This window comes from Pagrus major, chromosome 22 (genome assembly GCF_040436345.1).
Source record: "Pagrus major chromosome 22, Pma_NU_1.0".
Lineage (NCBI taxonomy): Eukaryota > Metazoa > Chordata > Actinopteri > Spariformes > Sparidae > Pagrus > Pagrus major.
Genome location: NC_133236.1, coordinates 17,378,909 through 17,401,478, shown reverse-complemented (window position 1 = coordinate 17,401,478; position 22,570 = coordinate 17,378,909). Strand labels below are relative to the sequence as shown.

Here is a 22,570-nt window from a genome sequence, read left to right as displayed (position 1 = left end):
CAAGGATATCTCAGAAGTAGCTGCTGATGGGAAGGAAGAAAATTAGTCACATTTGCTCAGATTTACAGGTTTAGAAGTATCCTCGTGTGTTTTTCCAGTGCATTTAGCCCGCGTTACACCAACACGCTTTTTTACCGTGTCCCATGTGAACCAGCCCCATCGTGTCATACATATTACGCAAACGACTGCTCTCTATTAATAACAGAGTCATTATTTTTTGAGCTATTACACCAGAATTTTCAATTGCGTTGAAGACACCCAGCCCTCTGTTGTGGTAATTATAGCGCACTGAGATGTAGACATTAATGAAATGATGCAGATGTAGAAAATATCTGGCCCTTAGTGAGGAGCACAACTGGGATGCTGTTTTTTTTTCTTTTCTCTCTTCTCCTCAATTAAATCCAAGGATATACTTAGCTCTGTGAATGGGGATTTAAAAGAATTCAAATTACAACAAAACATTAAAACCAAATATCTCATTAGCTGCAAGCGGCAATTATTCACAGACGAGACAAACTATCTGTCTGTCTGTCTGTCTGTATATCTATCTATCTAGCGGTGGGGTCTCTAACTGCTGTTAATTCACATGAGGGAGAGATGGAGGGTTACAACAATTTGAGCTTCTAATTACTCTGGGGATGCGGTTCAAGTATCGACACAAACAGACGAGATCACCCACACTTGCACGTCGGCACACAAATGAACTGAACTAATAAGCATCCTCCCCTTGTTATTATGCATCCCTCCACGTCAGAGATACCCCTGACAAACAGAGTTAGGAGGCAGAGGCCGTACGTGTTTGTGGCCGCGAGCCTGCCTGGACCGAGGAGGGACTCCTCATTATGCAGTCTTCCCTGAGACAACACTCGGCCTCACCCAGGGCACAGAGTGTCACTGTGATTATACACTACCCTGCATTAATGCGAGCCTTGTGGCGTGAGAAAACATCGCATGCACCTCTCAACGCTCGGAACATCCTCCCATCCCCCCTCTTTCTCATCAGCCCTCCTCTTGCTGTTGCCACAATCTCACCTTCCCCATCCCGCTCTCCCTCCTCCCAATCTCAGTCAATCAATCCTTCATGAAATCACAAGGTGACACGGACGGCGTTGTCCTGGTAACCACTGCTATACAACTGTTGCCTGGTCACCGAGCACAAACAAGCCCAGAGCCCAGCAAGGCTTCTGTGTTGCAGAGAGAAGGAGAAGGTATGAAAGGAGAGGGAATAAAAGGCCGGAGGGAGGGTCGGGGGTGGAAGGTCAAACGCTGACTGCTGCAGCCTTCTCTTGCTTTCATTTAACGATGCCCTTCAAGGTGGCCTCTCATCCCACAGTAACATATATGTCAGGCATATCTTATGAATTCAGTATTTGAGATACAGAGAAATCTTATTCTTACGGATGCATTTAAAATGTAGGTAGAGGCTATTTGTTAAATCACAAGCAGAACTGTCTCCATTATCTGCTTGTTAAAACATTAAAATGACAATGTTTTTATATTCAGGCTGCTATTTCTTCAGTCACTCATTATAAGGAATCCTCTTAGGGTGAAACACTCTAAAGAATAAAACACAACAGAGCCGGGATTCATAAATAGAGCACTCTAATGAAGTACTTTATCAAACTTGCATGAGCCTCCGGACTTATTATTTATTATTCAACGGTGGTTCTAGTCCAGTGAAATATGTCAATATGTACTATAGGATCTGACAAAATGATTCATGCAATGCAATTAATCAATTCAACATTCTCCACTAATGTCCATTAATTTCCGGTGGAGGGAAAAAAGAGCACAAGTGGTTTAACCTCTTTGTGCGTTGCATTAATCTTTTTTTCTTTGCTTGACGAAAGGGAGGCACACACTTTAGTTTGAGGGAAATAAAATGTAATATTTCTATATTCACAACATGTTCTTGGCAACACTTGAGAGTAAACTGTGGTACATTTACATAGCTATGTAAAGAAAGGAACACATTGATTTCTATTGCTGCTATGTGTTTCCATCTTTCATCACATGTAAGTGCGAATTAAGGCTGTGACAGATACATGAATAGACACCATGCACCATTCAAAAGGCTTGTCCCTCAGTCTATGATGTAAAGACACTTCTTTCATTACACCAATTTCAGATACCCGATCTTAAATCTGGCAAGAAGAAAGAAAAGGCTGGCTGAAAGACGGAGAAAAAAAAAGGTGTTTGTCTGCAAGGAAGGTGTTGCGCGGGAGGTGGAGTAAATTGACTGTTTACGACAACAAACCCGGAGAAGGACCTTGAACGTCCATGACGAGCTCCATTCCCTTTTTCACTTTCAAATCACCTTATCCCATGCTTTTTTGGACGCCATCCTAAAAAACCAAGGCCATAATTTCCATCCAATTTGTTCCCTCTCTCTGCATGAGCACTGACAGATTGTCATATTTTGGCCACGCTCCCAGAGGAGAGTTGTGAGAGGCAGGAGGGCAGATAAACGGCTATTACCATTCACACCGGCTCATTACTGAGCATTTAGACCCAGGAGCACCAACCCAAAGGCTCCACGCAGAGGGCGTTCATGCTGCTCGTGTGCCCACCCCAGGAGCTCTGCGCCACGGATCTCGTGATTGACAACTGCTGCTCGTTCATTTTGCTCTGAAATTATTGTGTATTTCAAAGAATTGATTTTTTTTTTCAATCTACAGTCACCTAGCTTCATAAAGATCATTCTAGATTAACACAAGTGCCTGCAGCATAAAACCCTGAGAGGTGCTGTTAAATTACATATGGCTCCCAATTGATTCGGTCATATGGACACACAAGGATGAAGTGCAGCTCTAAGCGTGTTTTTGCAAACACAGCATAACATATGCATTACCTCAGCAGTATAAGAAGTGTTGAGCCTACCGTCATGAATCCATCCAGCAGGCCTGAGTCCGGTTTGGGCGGGGCTTGTAGGCGCTCCATTGACCACTTCTCGATGATCGACGACACCTGAGAGTTTTCTGTGTTGAGGATGCGGAAACCCGTCATGTTGACTCCACTGTAACGATACGGTTCCATGTCGAGGGCAAAAAGGTCCTGGATGCATGAAGATAACAGTCAGAGATGCAGAGACACTTTGCTCACTTAGGGCTGCAACTAATTTTCATTGTTAAGTAATCGTAGTATTTTCTCGATTCATCCATTAGTTGTTTGGTCTCTAAAATGCCAGAAAATGGTGAAAAAATGTCAACCAGTGTTTCTCAAAGTCCAAGATGACATTGTCAAATTTCTTATTTTGTCCACAACACAAAGATATTCAATTTCCTGTCATAAAGGAGTAAAGAAACCAGAAAATATTCATATTTGATGATGTACATCTCTCATCTGTCGTCAATAGTCATTTGGGTGCAGAGCTGCAATTAATGATTATTTTCATTTTAGATTAATTGTTTAGTTCGGTGTGTCTCGAACTTTATACATCGTGTACCACCTCAATAAATATTAGGCTGTCCAAGTCCCATCATTATTACCAACTTTAAAATATAGTAGCGTAGGCCTACTCTATCAATAAGCTTACTGTTTTTCATTTGTTGCTAATGTTAGCCAATGGACGCTTAAGTAGCCATTAGCACTCATGATGGCTTCACTGTCAACAACTTCAGGTTCAACAGGGCTGCTCAAAATGTTCCCCTTCAGCACTGCACTTCTATTCCTGACAGGTCCCATTTAGTTTGTAGTTTTTTGAACTTTTAATTTTACCTCCGCTTATCTTGCCATCACAGTTTGAGTTAAGCTCGTAACTAATCATGGATGATGTATTTACGAACATGAACATGACTACGTAACAGGCTAAAACAAAAATACTACAGGAAAGGCAAATATTCTTAAAATTCTGCAGTATTTTGATAGTTTCTGGATTCCTCTGGGTACCACTAGAGGAAGATCGTGTACCACTATTGCAACTCGCAACACAGTTTGAGACTAGTGGTTTTAGTTTATATAATGTTAAAAAAAAATGTGAAAAAATGCTCATCACAATGTGCGAGAGCCCAAAGTGACGTCTTCAAATTGCTTCTTTTGTCCAAACAACAGACTACAATCCAACAACTCTTCATTTACTATCTATTCACTATTATGAAGCTGGAACCAGCAAATGTTTGCTTAAAAAGTGACTTCAATGATTAGCAAGATAGTTGAGATTACTTTTTTCTATTCGATGGTCGCAGCTCTGTTTGAGTGGCAGCTTTAGCAAAAGAAGAGCAGAGGAGCACCACTGAAGGTTTTTCAGGGGTTATTTTATTTCATGCTGAGGCAGTAGCTTTGATTAAGGCAAGGCTTTCAAGGTTACAGGCAGGCTTTTGGTGGACTGCCATCTATCATGTGGAAGTGAAAGGACAACCCAATTGTCCTGCATACAGCATGTCTGGCATCTCACCAGGCAGATGTCTCTGGGATGCAGCAACACAGTTGACAGAGCAACAGCAGGTGATGGACGCAGAATGGGGGTGCCACGGTCAATGTTTGCTGTCCTATTCCGAAAGCAGCATGGATGGCTTAGTACCAGTGTACAGCGGCTTTGGCCAGCACAGCGGCCTCCAACCTGCCAAACACTGGCTGATGTTAAAGTAGGCATGTTTCCACCCCGACAAGCAGCAGCATGCCACTGAAACAGCCCTATAATCACTATTCTCTTCCCTTTTCCCAATGACATACCTGCTGTCACTCACTCCCCTTTCATCTAGCCAGGTTCTTATGTGGACGAACAAGGGGTAGTTACGTGTCCTGTGCACCGGTAAATGTCTGTTTTAGGTCAGTTTTGTCAGACCTTTTCCTCAGCCTTTCAGAGCATGCCATTTGTTTGTTATATAATGGACCAAATGGGTGACAGTCTCATTTGCTGAGGGCTGTTATCAGAGCTCTCAGTCTTCTGTTCTCCACGGCTCAGTGAAGATGCACTGCTGTTCATCAGCAGCGTGGCAAGTAATCTTTGTAGTGGCTAGATCAAAGAACTTTGGAAAACTTCAATCGCTGCCAGAGTCGGAATAAAATATATCCAAGTGCTTTGGTTTCCTACACGCGGGGTTGTGGACAGGCAGGTGGGGTGAAAAGGTTGGCACAGAATTTAGAAAATAAACTAGAAGAAGTTTCAAGACTGATCCTTTAAAATGCAAAGAGTGTATTTATAAATCAACCACATGACAATGAGTCGGCTTTTGAACACCATCTATTTCTATCAGCGCACACTCAGGTTGTAGCTCGGGTTCAAAACGCTTCACACAAAACGAAAATAATGGCGTGTTTTTCTTCGACTGCCTCCCGGTTGAGTCGTATTTAATTTTGTTCTCAGAGAAGAAAAACGGCTGTCAGACACTTTGACAGATGGATGTATCTTTGCCTTGCAAAAAGCCAAAAACGTGATTGTTTGCAATGCAATGAAAAGAAAACAGTTCAAACCGCACACATGCATTGTCAAGCGGACGGCGCAGTGCATAAGAAACATAAATAAATAATATATAATAAAACAACATTGCATATAATTGCATTTTGACAACATAAAAAAAGAGGTGCCAGCGTACTCACCAGGGTGGTAAAAATATAATGGTAGTACTCTGTCATCATACCCATGGCCAGTGCCTACAGGGAGAAAAGAACAGTAACTAGAAATCAAAGATTTATCACTTTATGAGCCTATTACTCTATTATTTTCATTCAGATCATCATTTTGCTTTAAAAGAACTTGCACAGTCACTCTGATACTGACATCTAATCATCAAGGAAGGTGAGAGAGAAAAAGCTTCAGATTAAAAGAGACTACTTTGTATTAAATTCAAATTAAATAATTAAACAATTAAAACATATATTGACTTCATTTTACACAAAAGTATGAAATGGCATCATCTAATCTATTTTAAAATATGAATAAAAGGAGTGGACCAACATCTTACAACAGCTCCAATGACACATCTAAAGCTTCTTGTTCCTGTTGTGAAAAAAGGATTTTTAAGAAGATATTTCTCGCACAACATGTGATGTTTGTACTGATGTGATTTTGTTTATTTCACAGCTCCCGCTTGATGTGAAAAGGCAAAAAATAAACGTTCTGATGTCCTTGTTATTTTCTGTGAGTGCACTATTACGGCTCTTCACAGGCAAGAAAACACTGTGGCCATAACGAATCCAGGAAAGAGACACCGAATTGAGCTGTTGACACACAGTTTCGTGGCGTCTACCAAGTATATTCAACATCAATAAATAATCATTCTTGTTGCTTCCCTTCGACTCACGGCTGTATAGAGAACTCATGCAGTGCAATATGCTTCTGAGAAGACTTCAATTCAATAAGAACCCCCCTCCATTCTCATAAATAATGTGCCTCTGTTAAATGAATTTAACATGCCTGTGAGCAGAATTAGACTTTCTAATTAAAAAACCTTTATTGTCCAATGGAGAGCATCCATTATGACGGGTCAGTGGAAGAGATCCAATATTTTACAGGGAGATTAAAGATGCACAGAGCAGAACGTAGGTATCTGAATCATTCGCATCAGTGCTTAGAGAAAGAGAGAATGGGAACACATATGAGCTTGTTGGTTTAGTACATATTCATAATGAATGAACTATGAGTGTATTTATTGAGCACTGAGTCTATGTTTCTGTGAGGGTAAATAATGTACATTTTGAGGTTCATTCAGTTCAGGAAGCGCTATGATGCAATTACGTGTACACAAATGTAACAGACCGTTCAATAAACTTAATAAACTGCTCACGTACTGAACTTAAAGGTGGATTTGGAGCCACAAAGTGTTCAGTAAAATAGACATCATGAATTCAATTATTATATGAATAAGTTGCGCAAAATATATAAATGAACTCACAATGTGTGAAATGATTAAAGGAATTCTTAAAACTCAACATATCAATGTGAAATGTTATAAAATAATTCATTTTTTTGTTTCCTTTTTCAAGATTGTATTTACATCTTATCTGCATTTTCACCAATGAGCTTTCATTTCTTGTCAAAATAACCCTTCAAAATAAAAGCTCAAATCATAAACTTAAGTAAAGCTTATCTAATGCATGACACATGATGATTTAGTGCATTAATTAATCCAGGGTGTGTCATGAATTCCTGTTGCTCACCATGAACAAGTTATGAACATTATGTGATGAGTCCACAGTTAGACTCACAGATCATCAGTTAAGGAATTCAGTCACTTCATACATTCATTTATATGCATCAAGTCAGCTGAATTTCCTATGTTTTACATAAACATTGATTTATGTAACTGTAATTATATACACTAGCCTATCCAGCTGATCAATTAATGTATGAAATGACTGGGAATGTATTTCTTAGGTGTGAATCACATTAAGTCATCGTAGGAAAACTTACCATTTGTTAATGGTTAGCAACAGGCTAATTTATGCATTAAGTTAGTTTGTACCCTTATAATAAAATAACAATGTCAAAGTTATTCTGAATCAGAGTCTGCTGCTGTAAATAATCAGCACACAGAGACAGATAGTCTGTCTTTAGCTTTTCAAGCCTGAACTAATGTTAGCAATGTTAGAGACTCTTGTCTTTTTGATCTTTACTGAGTTAGAATCAAAACATAGCTGAGGTAGCTTAACTCGGAGTCACCCGGCTAACGATAGTCACTGAGGTTAACACTGCGTCGTCAATGACGCTGAGTAAGTTAATAAACCAACCTCAGTCAGTTGCAAGCTAGGTGGGTAGCATGTGAAGCATTCTTTAGATGGGTGAATGAAAGATGTTACTCTCTGTGTCTGTGTACTGTGTTATTCAGAGCAGCAGCCATGTAAGTGACTCAAAATTACTTTGACATTAACGTTACGTTAGCTAACAGGTGCTTTACTGACTAAATTTGGTGGCAGCTGTTGAGCTTGTTAGCTTAAGAGGCATATGACTGGTTGAAAGTTGAGAGGGTGGAAACACTTCATGAAGTGACATTATGAATAGTGTCGCTGGGAGAAATGCTATTATGACATAAAAACAGACATTTGAATGAACTCTGATAAAAACTATTATTATAACTTATAAAAGAATAATGAACACCCTTCATAATAATGACTTTAATTAATAATTTCCAAATAATTTCCCAAATTATCACACACACACACACACACACACACACACACACACACACACACACACACACACACACATATACATATGTACATATATACACAAACACATATATATACACATATTTATACATATGTTACACAATTTCTAATTCCATTTCAATTTTAATTTTTCATGCATCTCTTCATTTAATATTTATCACTGTGGGGCGCCCTAAATATACCCCAGGCTCTGTTTTTGAAAGTACTCTAATGAACTATCATGGCTCATTAGCTGAGCTCATACCTGCTTTAGGATCCAGGCAGCCATCTCATGCCCACAATCAAAGATGACATGGAACTCTTTTGCCTTCTTCATCTCCTTCAGAAGTGGCTTGGCGTCCTTGGTCTCTGTGGGCAGCTGTCGGATCTTCAAACGAATGTTGTATCGTGACGGTGCCTTGATCAGCTCCTGCAGTCGAATGAGACCTGCAGACAAAGAGGATACATATAGTGTGAAAAGGGAATTTTAAAGATGCTGCAACATTACGTGTTTGATCTGCTGCCATTTTGAAGTATCTCTTATTCTGAGCAGGCCACAAAAAAAACAAAAAACTGGATTCAGGTTTTTCTCAGCAGAAAAAGGCTCATATGCATGCCTTCCTAATCCACAGTCTATTGATCCTCCTACTCACGCTTGGCAGGCAAACAGACTGCTACAGACCTATCAAGAGAATTTAACACCAACCCAGCACATTGCACTCTTTTATACCAGAAGCACAAAATGGAAAAGAGCCTCGATCTGCACCCGCCTACAGAAACTTCCAATCCCACAGAAGCCTCACAAATGTTGATCCGCTCGCGTCTTCCATGATACCGTACAGCAGCGTGGAATGGGTTCAATTTTATCCTGATGGAAAGCCGTGGTCAATCCTGCCTCTCCTGTCTTTCTCACACACACACACTTAAGATGTGCTCTGATGAGAGAGCCTCTGTTTGCCCAGCTTGTACTTGCCCCTAGGGAGCCCGATGCCGCCGTCACATATTGAGCTACAATCTTCACCTTTCATTTCTCGACCACACGCTCAGGTAGAAAGCTCTCCGGGAGATACTGTGATGAGATTACAATGAGTTTCTCCCTCAGTAAAGAACTTCAGAGTACAGGGATGAAAGAGGCTGGATTGATGGGAGAGATGATTACTTGTCATGGGTATAAAAATGGATGGAGCAGCGAGGATAGTTTGAGAGGGAACTGGAGAGATAGGATTTTTTTTTTCTTTCCGTGGAACCACTTTAAGATAGCTCAGCCTATTTTTTATTTTGAAATGAAGTGCTGGGTGAGCAGTTTAATGGTCTTACTGTGAGTGGGACTGGGTCTCCCTGAAGCCTATGGAAAGATTGGTGTGAAATAGGAACATGCAGGTCTTGTTGTGAAAAGTGGCATTGTAGGGAGGAATACTGAACCTCCTAGAGCTTTCCTCAGGTAATCCCAATAGATCCCTACTCTAGGGCATGTCAGCGTCTCCCTGTTTTTGTTCGTACTGACACTTTGGGAGGTGTTAAGCAAGAAAAAAGAATCTGTCAAGGGAGCTCAACATTTGGGAAACACTGTCAGTGTAGATGTTTGTGGGCTCTGGCTAATGCCTTCAGACTTTCCCCCTGGATCTTCTAACGGCTGTGTGTGAATATTTTATCCCCTCCGATAGTTTTTCCTGCCAGCCGTCAGATAGGCTCCAATCAGCAGCGCGGGGCCCTGGAGCATGAAGCTGTGTGATTACAGCCTGGGACCAGGTGGAAGGGGTGGGGGAAGCAACGCGGCTATGCAGCTGTCACACTTTCCAGGGCGTCAGGTGTGCTGCAGCAGAAATGCTCCACCGCTGAGGCCCAAGCCGCTCCTATCTGACAGAGAGCGAGGCGAGAGGTCAAACTTTGGCAACTCGCCGGGGCAGTTTGTGAGGGAATGAGGGTGTTAACGTACTGAGCTTGGAGGCAGGAAGTGACTCAGGGTCAAGGAGATGAGTAAGAATAATGTGGCAAGTGAGACGAGTCATAGGGAGGTTAACGTACGGGTGCTAACATGCATGTATGCAACAAATGTGAAAGTAGAGATGCTGGAGGAAGCTAAATAACATGAAGCTATTACAATGTTACAATGATGGTTTTTAAAGGAACAGAAAGGGGCTCAAATTCCTATTTAGCGGCACCATTTAGGATGTCATCTACAAGCTGATATTCATTCGCTCAGTAGGGAGTGAATTCATTATTCAATCTGTCTAAAATTTCAGCCTCCTTTCAACTTTATCTAATTTACTTACATTAACTTGTCAACCACATCATGCCAAATAGCTCATAAATTGCGAATGAGAATTTGAATATCGTTATATTCTCTGCGCCGGTTACATTTTACCTCGTAAAAATATCACGGCACTCCCACTAAAATACAGCTCGTCTTTTAAAATGCATATTATGAGCCTCTCCACAAAGTCACAGCATTGATGAAATGGCTCACAGACACATTTGATGGCCACCCTCAGAGATCAAGTGTCTCTGTGTGTTATTAATGGCTGTTGTCAGCCCCCACATACTACAGTTCTGCATGGCATTAATCTGAAGAGACACTGGGTCATTCTGGGTAATGTGGTTTTTTTCTAAGCTGCTGCTCACTCTTCTGGAAGACTGACATGGGCAGCACCTGCAGGACTGAAGCAGAACAGTAAGCTATTGATTTCTGAATTAACTTGACAGGTTACAAAGCACTCACTGAACTCTGAGCAGCAGTGCTGCTTTTTGTTGTTCACATGGTACCTCTTGTTTTTCTGGACAATTTAAGGTGTAAAGGCTGCATGTTGCAAACATTATCATGCTCATCATGCACAACTGGAAAATGAAGACAGACACCAACTGTACCTGTACCTGTGCTGTCGTCATACACCACAGTGACAGTTCTCCACTTGAAGAAGTGCACCAGGTCGAGGATGGCTCTGCTGAGGGAGGAGAAGTCGGGGTACAGGCTGACATAGTACGAGTCCCTGTTGTCGGACACTTGATGCTTCCACTTGGTCTGGATGTGGGGCACTCCCAGAGCGTTGCATATGGACTGGACGGCATTGGCTGACGAGCTGTGTGAGGGGCCAAAAATGGCCGCCACCCCGAGAGAAAGCTGATCACATGCTGATAAGGTAGAAAGAGTGAGAAGGAACAAGTCAGTGTAATGGGCTTTGAAAAATGTCACTGTTTGTAACGTTTTTTGTTGTTCTGTATTTGCCCACATATCACCCCAAAAAAACAATAACACCCATTTTATACTCTAACATAGGGCTTTTGTATTCAGCGGGAAAGGGTACAATCGGCATTCAGTCCCACATCAAATGACCCTATAGTCATTGTTATTCATTGGCTCCAGCTCTGATCAGCAGTTATGGAAATACGACACCTAATTTTCGCCCCTTTTCCAGTGACATGCTGTGATGTGCATTGAAGTTAAGGATACCTTTATGTTTCCATCCGTGTCATTCAAGCAGCACGATGAATTTTGGAGAGTAACACTGGAAGTTTGCAAGAAAACTCCACAAGGTACCTTTAGTGTGAATAACAATCTGCTGCGGGGACACTGTTCAGCCTTTTCCCCTCTCGTTTCCTTTTGGTAAATTCTTCATCTTGTAACGTCTAGCCTTCATGGAGATTTTGATAATACAGACTGTATTGGTGTTTATACATATGTTGTCAATCAAATTGACATAGTGGCAGTGACTACAATCACCGTCGTGTACACTCATCCACTACTCCTTTTAGAAACTATAGTGAGCAGTAAATTGAGATTTCAGACACTTATTTATCATCCTCATTGTGTGCTGTGGTAATTTCTGCATCTATCAAATGTTACACGTCACATTAGGAAATTTTAAACCTGTGTCGATGCCACGCGCACCACATTTTGATGTCACTATACAGTAGACTGCAGTACTGTAAATTGACTTCCCATATGAAACTGTAATGTATAACATACTGTATGCTTGTATATCAAGAGTGATGCTACCATATGTTACCTGTAAGATAGGAAAGACCCATAGGAAAATTTGCATAGGTACATATATGAAAATGTGTATATGTTAAATTTATATATGGTATTATATGCTGCAGCATGTTAATGTTCAATTCACATAATCTGAGAGCTGTTACACCAAACAGTCAATGTCAAACATTAAAAATGATTTGAAGAAATGTTGTTTTGGATGTATTACATTTTATATATTCATTACGGATGAATTTTACTTGCTCGCACTGAATATTTATGTTCTCTTTTATCATTGGAGTAGTTTTCATTACTTTTTAAGAATAAATTATTTAAATCCATGGGAACCATACACCATTTATTACTTCATTTACGTCATAGTTTGTTGCAACTAAAAGTGATAAGCAACAAAACATGCACTCATGGTGCATACTTTCCCATGACTCACCTTTCCTGGAGGCCTCGAAGCTGTCGAAGATGTTTATTCTCTGGATGTCATAGGTCAGCGTAGTGTTGGGGAGCAAGGTGCGGTTCCTGTTGATTGTGTTCAAGGCAAATTTAAAGGCTAGTTCCTCTGCTCCGGAGGGGCCGCTCTCAATGGATTCAAATATTCCTCCTGAGGGTCGATAAAAAGAAAATAAAAAAATCAGCCAAGATGAAAGACCTATGAATAGCCACTTCGTTCTCCTGTAACTGCAATAGATTCTTTAACAAAAGTGACATTCAAGAAAATGACTGATACGATGCAGGCAACCACAGCCACAGCAGTGCTATCGATATCAACACTTTCCTATTTTAATTCTCATATTATTGATGGCATCGTGTTTACTTGACATAACTCAGTCATACAATGACATGAAACTGATTTACAGTTCGGATTAGGCCATCAGATCTCATCTGATTTGCATTCTGTGGCAGTCGTCGGTGTAATTATAGGCAATTAGTTACAAAGGGAGGTGAGTTCAGGGGTGGGTGCCCTTCTTTAACTTCCTCACTCAGCCTTGACAGGAAGGTTCACTCTTCCATTTTGTCCCATTGATTTCAAAGATTCTCAAATGAGACGAGAGCAAAGAAAAAAAAAGTGTGCAGGGAGCAGAGAAACGAATGCAAAATTGAGAAAGAGAAAATTAAAGCGATGGGAAAATCGGAAACACTTAAAGTGGTATAAAAAGGGCTCCAAGAACAGAAAGACAGAGATAGTGAAGGAGAAAGCTGATCATTAAACCTCAGAAATTGAGATAAACCATAAGGGATTTTTGAAATTACTCTAAAAAGATCAGATTGTTAATTCTACATCATATTTCTCTGTTACTCTTGCTAGTTTTTAATGGAAAAGCATCCTGATTTTCAAGCTGTGCCTGCCAGAGAAATCTTGTTGCCTTTGAGATGTATGTGAATCACACCTCGTGATGCCCAATAATTGATGAAGTAATAAGCCTCGACACAAAAAACAAACAATACACGCTGTTTCACCACGCCACGCAAGCCAGACAATATAATTACCGACACAAAGTAAGGTGTTGTCAACTTAAAACAGCTCCCTTCAGACTTGTCAATTATTCTGAGCTGAACAAAAACGTTTAAGTCTCCAGATGGTCCATCAATATGGTTCAGAAACCTAAAAACAAAGGGAAGCAACGTTCAAACCTGCCCACGTGTCTCATTTCAAGATTATGTCAGGACATAATTTATCTGCATTCATTTGACAATTGACAAAATTGCTTGTCAAATTTGATTTCAATCAAATTCACATCTTTTTGGGAACATTTACAAAATATGTCAATTTCTAATCTACAAACCAGTTAGTCTGGACAGATTTAATTTAAATGAATTAGCACGATGTACTGTATATCGACCTGGTAATGTAAAATGTATATCATTAAGTATTATTCCTATAATGAAATTATAGCTGATAAATATAGCAATTTATAATAAGAAGCTAACTTTCTTTCACTGACTTAAAGCAGCGACATGGAACTTTCATTTTTAGTTGAATCTGGCGGCCCCTGTGGTCAGAAGTGGTATGAGCACCACCACCTAGTGTTGCAAAGATCTTGATCCAGCTGTTTGCAGGATGCATGATGCAGAGGTAACATATCTATTAATATGTACGAATAATAACTGTAATATGACAACAGTGAAACAAATTAAACTTTACTACTGCGCAATGAAAATAGTTAATTATAGTAATAGTTAATTTTATGAGTTATCTGAGAATCCGTCAGGCACTAAAAATAACTACAATAACTACACAGAAATACAGAATCCTCTCACTAATGGTCTTGTTTGCTCATGTAGGTCATAAAGAGGCATCAGTATTAAGACCGTTTCAAAAGCAGTTAAAGATTCCTTGCAGTACGTTTAATAAACTCAGCGTCTACACACTCTCATACAGTAGGTGGCAGTATACACCTCTAAAGTTGGTTTACAATCCGCCAATAAACATAGAGAAGGAGAAGGAGAAGAAGAAGGAGATACTTCTTTTTAAAATGCAAAAATGCTAAATTATGTGAAGGTATCGTATTTGCATCCCTGATTCCAATGGAGTCAGTGAGAATGATGTCAGTATTTTCACACATCCATTATTGGAATGATGGAGTCATGTTGTAGTTGATGCAATATTGCGGGGTATGTAGCACATTCAAGTTTTACACTGAAATTCTCGATGTCAAACAGCTGAAACAGCTGTAGAGTCGAGCAACTACTTTCAACTTTCACAGTAAACATAACGGAAAAAAAAAAAAAAACGACACCCACGTTCGGAAAAGCTACGACACCTTTGAGGATGGACTAAATCATGAGAAAGCTTTACAGAAATCGAACTTAAAAGAGAATGGATGAGGGAGGGGAAAGATGAAAGGGAGGTTGTGAGAGCAGCTCTGAGAAAACACTCTCTGCGTCCAGAGCTCGGCTCAGTAGTCTGTCCACGGCTCCCGTCCTCACTGAGGACAGAGAGTCAGTTTGACGAAATCCTGAAAACTGAAGAAAAAAGTTTAAAGCCTGTTTATTGATTCAATTACAGAGAGAGTGAGGGGAAAAGTGAGACGGAAAGAGAAAAAGACAGAGAGAGTGACGCATTTCTAAAAGAGAGGAGAAAGAGAGGGAGAGCTGTGCAATTATAGGCACAGACGCTATAAATAGCATCTGACCATGGCAGGGAGGGACAGAAACGAAAGTGCAGGAGGGCAAAGAAGATGTCATTAACTTAGGGAAGCGAGCTTTATCACTGTCACCATCATATGTTGTGGTTCCTTGGTTTATTTTATTGGACTTTCTTTTATATAAAGTCCAGCAGAGAATCAAAGGAGGTGAATAGGAAGAGAGAAAGATGCCACAGTGTAAGAACGTGAGTACATGTTTTGTGCTTCGCTGTAATTGAGTGAGCTATAATGAGTTTTTCATGTGTTGGTCCTCCCGTTATACTGTGATGTGATGTTAACATGCTGCTATTCGTGGCATTTCATCTCACTGAAATAGCACATCAATCTTCAAAAGGACGAATACCCGAGAATCACCATTAAAGATGATTGGAATCATGTCAGTCCGACCTAATAGATAATTATGACTCTATTGCCCTGAGGGAGCCGCCTGAGCTCCATGGGCCCGCTCAACCAGTGTGGAAATGAGCGTGAGGGTATTAAGTTATGCTCATCAGATTTTCTTCGGCACACTGTATGCATTGGACACGGTGGTTTAAAAGAAATCATACACCTTTGAGTACACAGGCGAGCGGGAACATTAAATTAAGCCCGCAAAGGGGTTACATTTAATATTTCCAAAGGAGATGTCAAGCTTTAGATTTCACTGCAAGATGATATGTAGAAGATTAAATGGTTATTGTTTGATTTAAAAGGTGTAATATGTAAGAATTTAAGTTCAAAACATTCAAAAATTAACTTAATTATCAACAAAATGTCAAGAATGATCAAAGATGTCTCTGTATTGTGTTGAAGAGCACTAAAGTTAGCATGCTAACCAGCTAGCCCTGGGCCTGTAAACCTCTTCCTCCAAGGGGTCCTAAGCTCCTCATCTTCATCTTAGTTACTTTAAAAGTAGCGTTACCCAACACCGCTTGAATATTAAAATTTTCTGCTACCATATACTTTCACTCCTTTTTTACTGCACATTTATTTGATAATTTTTGTTACGAGTTACAGATTCTAGTCACAAACTCAGACAGACTATGACTTGACTAGTGTTGTGAGAGTGGGGGCTAAATCAGAGCCCAAGTAGTGTACTTTTAAATTTGGCAATCGGACAACAAAAACCACAAATAGCCAGAAAAATTATCGACGACCAGCTACAATGATTAATTGATTAACCAATTAATTGTCAACTATTAAATGAATTGCCATCCATTTTGAATGTTGATTAACTGGTTTGAGTAATTTTTTTAAGAGAAAAAAGGAGAATTCACTGATTCCAGCTTCTTAAATGTAAATATTTTGCGGTTTCTTTTCCTCTCTGAAAGTAAACTCAATATCTTTTGGTTTGGTGAACAGAACAAGGCATTTGGATGAAATGATAATAACCATTAGCTGCTGTCCTAGCTGAATATCCGATCCTATAATCGGTCTATCCCTATTATATAAATGTATCTTGCTGAAAGTCTAATAACACTCGGTCTGCATCATCTATCTATCCATCCTCCTCTCCCGACTTGGCGTCGTGGTCCGTCTGATTGCAGGTGTGTGAGTTACAGCCGAGATAATCAGCGCGTGTGTGAATTATGGAGCCGCCATCATTGGGACCGGTGTGAATTATCGTGCAAATGAAAGCTCTGAGTGAGTTATGAGCTGGATAATCACCCTGACGAGAAAACAGGCCTGCTGATCTGAGTGTCTTAGTGTGTGTGCGTGTGTGTGTGAGAGAGAGATAGATAGAGAGAGAGCTGGAGCTGAAAGTGGAAATGAAAAGGCCGTGTGGGAGGGCGTCTCCTCTATGTAAATTTGACTCCCTTTTAATGTTTGTCCACAGTTAATCAAGTGCGTTTTGGGTTTAACATTATAAAGTAACTTGGCTTCATTTAGGACAGAGATTAACCTTGGAGATCATGTAGCGGCTATCAAAATGCCTTTCACTTTCGGTAAAATATATTCTACTGTTCACATGTTTTATGCTTTTGGGATTAGTGAGTCGTATATTAACTGACTGCTTTAGACTCACTTAATGTATTACATTTTTTAGGAGAGAGCCGTTTTATGATTTCTGTCTTTTTCTGTTTTTGTGTAAGTAAGTCCAATCAGACAAATTCCAATAAATCATGTTGATATGGAAATAAAGCATTAAATTTAGATTAAACTCCAAATTTCTGAGAAGTCAGTACACCGTCAGTACCAGCAGAGACAATATATTTACAACTAACAGAAAGCTGTTACTTACTAAACTATGAATGAAAATATAATTAGCCCTCTCTGCTCAAGGATGCTCTTGTACGCTGGGAGATGGGAGACAGATATGTTGCCATGGTGACTCATACATCTATGCTATGGCTGAGAGACATCGGCAGTTTCGGAATGTGAGCAGCTGATTGGTGGAGGAAGAGCATTGTGATAGTAGTGCATACGGCCTGTCTCTGTGACTAATGACCAGCAGCGCAGCTGCAGGATGGCGGTGGGCTGCGGGGTGGCTGCCATAGCAACCAGCTAGCAACACTGTCGCTAGGGCGAGCGGCCCAGGTATGAAGTCAGTTAGGCTTTAAGACCTCGACCCACCACGCCCCAACACCCCAGCCTGTTTCTGTCTCCCTCAGTCTTTCAGCTGCTGAGCATCGGCACTCAGAGCCAACAGGCAGGAGGCAAAAAGTGATGGAAATGCTCCGTAAATATCCCCGAAATTCCCAGTGGGAGCGCTCCCTGACATGTTTGGCGGTGAATGGGACATGATGCATGAAGGCCTGCAGAGAGTCGCCGCCCCTGGTCATTAATCTGAAGCTCCCCTTGCGGTGGACTGACCTTCCTATGTTGCACAAGGGCCAATTCTCCTTCTCCCTGAAGATCCCCAGAAATGTGACCATGGGCACTGGATACATCCACTGTGCAGGATGCTCGCCAGTGCTATGATATCACACAAACAAACTATCATCAATGCAGCCTGTAAAGGAAATGAAATCCTGGCGTTTGACCTTATTTCTAATAAAAAGGAAGACCATTAGTGTATTCTCTTGTATTGGGCAGAGCCAAACACTGCTTTAATACCATTGCAGAGGTGATATATCAGTGTATTATTTGACCAGCTATATCTTCTCTGGCTGTGGCTCGAAGATAACATCATATAGAGCCTTGGTTTTGTAAGAGAAAGATAAGGAAAGCAGTAAATTTTGTTAATAGAGGCACATTTTCTAAGAAGATACATGATAGAGATCTTGGTTGAGTCTTGTAAACTTATTTAGGGGTCAAAACTGAGAAATAAAGAGTAAATTACTTGTATTTGTAAAATATGTTTGTACATGTTCCCATTAATGACTAGAGTAAGAAATCAGTTGTTATATATCATGTAAGACAAAGCTATATAGGCTGTGAAAAAGGAACCACAAGCCGAGAAAAGCAGATGAAAACATAAATCAAATGAGCACAATAAAAAGCGAGTCAGCCATCAATCAATAGCTTAATCAATCACTCTGTTGGAGTTATGGAAACTGAACATGAAACCGTTAGAAAGCAGCTTACGTGAACAACAGTTTAGCTCCTGTTATCCGACTTGTTTGGCTTGTTGTGTGTTTTTCCTCCAGAATAGAATCACTCCTGTCACCCTAAAGCCTCCTGACACTGGACAAGACTGTCACCTGCCACCGCTGGACGCTAAGCCTCGGGCTGACTCACACACACTTGAACACACGTGTGTATACACACACACACTCTTGAAGATTGAGCCTAAACAAATGTGTCAGGTAAGAAACAACTGAGACCGAGGGAAAATGTGAGCGATGTGAGAATTTAAAGCCCATGCCTGCAGCGATCGCAGGTAACCAAGTTCAGCTACACTCAGGGTGATAATCATCTATACCATCGCCAAAAGTTCAATCTCATCAATCTCTTATAATGAGCACACATACAGTCTTCAATTAGAAATGTGTGCCACCACCCTCGTCCCTGACCCAGCTCCAAGTGGGAAACCAGTGATCATATAACATCTATTAATTCTGAGCGCTGGCAACAGATGTGCTAATTTGCCAGACTCTCTCTATTCATAATAATGTGCCAGCTCCCTCCTCAAAATATGTGCTAATTTGCAAGGGCTCATTGTGGATGTGCTAAACTACCGGCTGACATTTTGTGTGCTAATTTGTCAAGCAGGGACCCCTTTTGGTACTAATTGTGCCAAACTGTGAGTACACTTCCACGGGCCTTGAATTGCTGAAGTCCCAAATGACTTCTGTCTGCTCGCAGTTTCCAACCTCTCCACCGCTCTCAAACTGTGAATGCAACTGAAAAGAAACACGACTGAGAAAATAAGATGTGGAAGTGCACACACGCGCGCGCGCACACACACACACACGTACATTACACGGATGCACACGAACACATTTCACTGAAATATGTGCCCGCTCTTGAGATTAGACGAGCTCCTTAAAGAAACATAAGAACACAGCTCGAGTCAAATGCTGTGGTGCTTCTGTAGTATCATCAAACACACACACACACACACACACACACACACACACACTATAAAGAACTGACAGATTGTTCCTGAGATTATAAAAGCTTCTTACAGAAACATGAGGTCACAACTAGAGTTCATCATGTGGGATGTGTTGTATTGAAATTAATTATTTTCAACTACCTGCTCAGACAAAGACAGAAACAAAGTGAGAGGCCAGCGCATGATTTGCAGTGTCATGCAAATACATTCAACAAGGCAAATTTGTGCTTTTACACGACTATAGTAAATAAATGAAGGCTTTACAAAAAGGGGTCATATTGGCCTATTTATCTGCATTTGCTCGGAGCTATATCAAAACGTCATCATTTTCATGGCAACAACGACTGCGTAAAGATCTCAAAGAAGGTTTTGAGGTCTCGAGGTTTTGTAAGAATTTTAAGATTGCTGATGATTCATCCCTTTGTTCACATTGAGGATTTTGTTCAAGGATGTTTTAAAGAAAATATGACGACAGACTTTCAAGGTTACATTCAAAAACCTCAATAGAAGCTTTGAAATTAAAAAATAATGGCATTTTGTAGAGCCCTTATTGCTTTACCAAATTTTGTTTAATTGTTTGGTCTGTAAAATATCAGAAAATAGTGAAAAATGTCCATCACAGTTGCCTAAGGTGGCATCTTAAAATTGCCTGTTTTGTATGACCAATAGGTCCTCAGTTTACTAAAGGCAAAGAAATGCAGTCTTAGGACTGAGAAGCTGGAACTATGTTTTAAATGAAAAATGAAAGAAAGATTAATGATAGTCAAAATAGTTACAGCTGAATTTTCTGTTGATAATGTCATCCATTTATGAGGTGTTTTATCAACCCAAGCAAAACAGTTTGCAAGCAAAGATCATAGTGTGAAGTAAATAGTAATTGCTTTTTCAAAAATGTAATTAATAAATCAAATATTTTCCTTTGTGGAAAATGCCTAAAGTTCTCAGTCTGTCGAAATTGAGAAGAAAATAAACGGAAGACCAGAAGACAGTAAAATGACATGCAGGCAGCGTGTTTTTGAGCGCTTCCTCAGGCATCATTCAGGGTTGCCAGTTTGACAAATATCCTTCTAAATATAGCTCTTTATGTTGTTTCCCTGCGGGCCACTTTGGGAATCTTTTTTCCCCGTTACATTTTTTGTAAATATAGGGCAAATGTAGTCAAGCTTTCCACAATAGCACATGGTATGTAAATGCACTCATTCAAGTTTGTCAACAACATAAGCATGATAATGGTCTTATCAATTTATTGTAGATATCTTAAAGGTCCCATGTTGTTGAGAGTGAGATGTACATTTCTTTTTAAATTATAGTGCAGGTCTATGTATTTACCACATAAATACTGTAAAAGTATCAAAACGCTCAATCCACGGTGAAATGCACACAGTCAGTGATCGGAAACTGTGACTTTAAACGACCCATCGTGACTTCTGAAAGGTTGTGATGTCACAAGGATACAGTCACCGCCCTCAGCCACGCCCCCAGCACTGATGGCAGAGCTGATGTAGAAACATGGTGTGCGGTGTCTGCTCGCGCCTGTGAGAGCTGACCAATCAGAGCAGACAAGGCTTTTCAGGAGGGGGGCCTAAAAGCGACAGAGAGCGTTCAGACAGAGGGTAAATAAATGTGTTGCAGCAATAGAGAGTCTGAGACAAATAATGTGCTTTTCAAACATTAAACTTGTGAACATGTTATAGTAGATGCCTAAAATATAAGTATGACCCGAAAATGAGCAGAATATGATACCTTTAAGTTGTGACTTTCTGATATATGACCTAAATATTCAACATGTGATTTTGTTGACAGTGCCCAAGAATCCATTTTATTTAATGTTTTGGTTGTGTGGTTTTATTTTATTTATGTTTTATCTATTTAGGATATTTGTGTATTTGTTTCATTGCAACATCCAATGTCTGAATATTCTTTCATTTCACTTTTATATTACTGAAATGGCCTAGAATGGTGTTAGAATGACAATAATACTGTTTATTGCAATTATTTCTCAGACAATATATCCTCCAACAAAAGTAGTTGCCGTGACAGGAGTGTATATTGCGTCTGTGGCATGAAAACATTGTGTTTTAGGGACAAATACCGCGGCTTTCACACACTGGGTTTTATGAGCTCTCACACATCCCATCTGACTTCCAAGTGTAAACATGAGTATTCCCAGAACTGCCGTCGCAAGGTTATAAGTTCAAGTAAATAACACAAAATCCCAAAACTGCACTCGGGAGCTTTTTCTGCCAGCACAGAAAATATGTGATTTGGCTGCAATATACAGCCGGGGAGTGAGAGGGACCAGTTATTGAACAGAATGCATCCTAATGCTTACTGCCGCACCCGTCACCGCCATTTCTCTTTCTGTGCCCCATTTTTATTTTTCCCCCTGCCTGCTTTATCAAACGACCACACCGAACACGCACACACAATCACACACACGCACACACACCGCCTTCCCCACTGCCTCTGACTAGAGTACATCTCACGGTGGCCTCGGCAGGTGACAGATGGCGACCTCACAGCGCTGCTCACTGTAAACTGAGTTTTAATCAAGCCTAAGCACGTGTGAGAGATGCTAATTATCCACTGCAGGCTAAGAGAGAGGCAGGAGTCCAGCCTGGAGAACATTGTGACTTTGCATGCACAATGTGTGTCTCTGGTTTATAATCACTTTCCACATTATGATAAAGGCATTTCCATCCATTTATGGCTTTGCAGCAGAGAAGTACAAGGCAGGATGGACTGGGTGTCTCGAGCGTCCCTCAATACTCCAGCAGCCCTCAAGCTGCATCGCTCACCAAAATAAATATAGATGAGAACTTGACTAACAGTAATCTTGGAGTCTTATACTAACTCTCTGAAAGTTAAGCACTG

General features: G+C 40.4%; 1 protein-coding gene across 2 annotated transcripts in view; it reads right to left on the bottom strand.

The window, feature by feature from the left end:
* The window catches only part of LOC141018492 (glutamate receptor ionotropic, kainate 2-like), a 75,819-nt gene that overhangs the window by 33,662 nt on the left and 19,587 nt on the right, over nt 1-22,570 (bottom strand). Inside the window, exons 2-6 of one of the 2 annotated variants that reach the window (XM_073493483.1) lie at nt 12,504-12,671; nt 10,951-11,214; nt 8,351-8,532; nt 5,539-5,592; nt 2,881-3,054 (exon numbers count right to left, since the gene is read on the bottom strand). In XM_073493483.1, coding sequence (XP_073349584.1) covers nt 2,881-3,054; nt 5,539-5,592; nt 8,351-8,532; nt 10,951-11,214; nt 12,504-12,671 — 842 coding nt within the window. The remainder of the gene's footprint in view (nt 1-2,880; nt 3,055-5,538; nt 5,593-8,350; nt 8,533-10,950; nt 11,215-12,503; nt 12,672-22,570) is intronic. The other variant, XM_073493484.1, reaches the window with a different exon arrangement.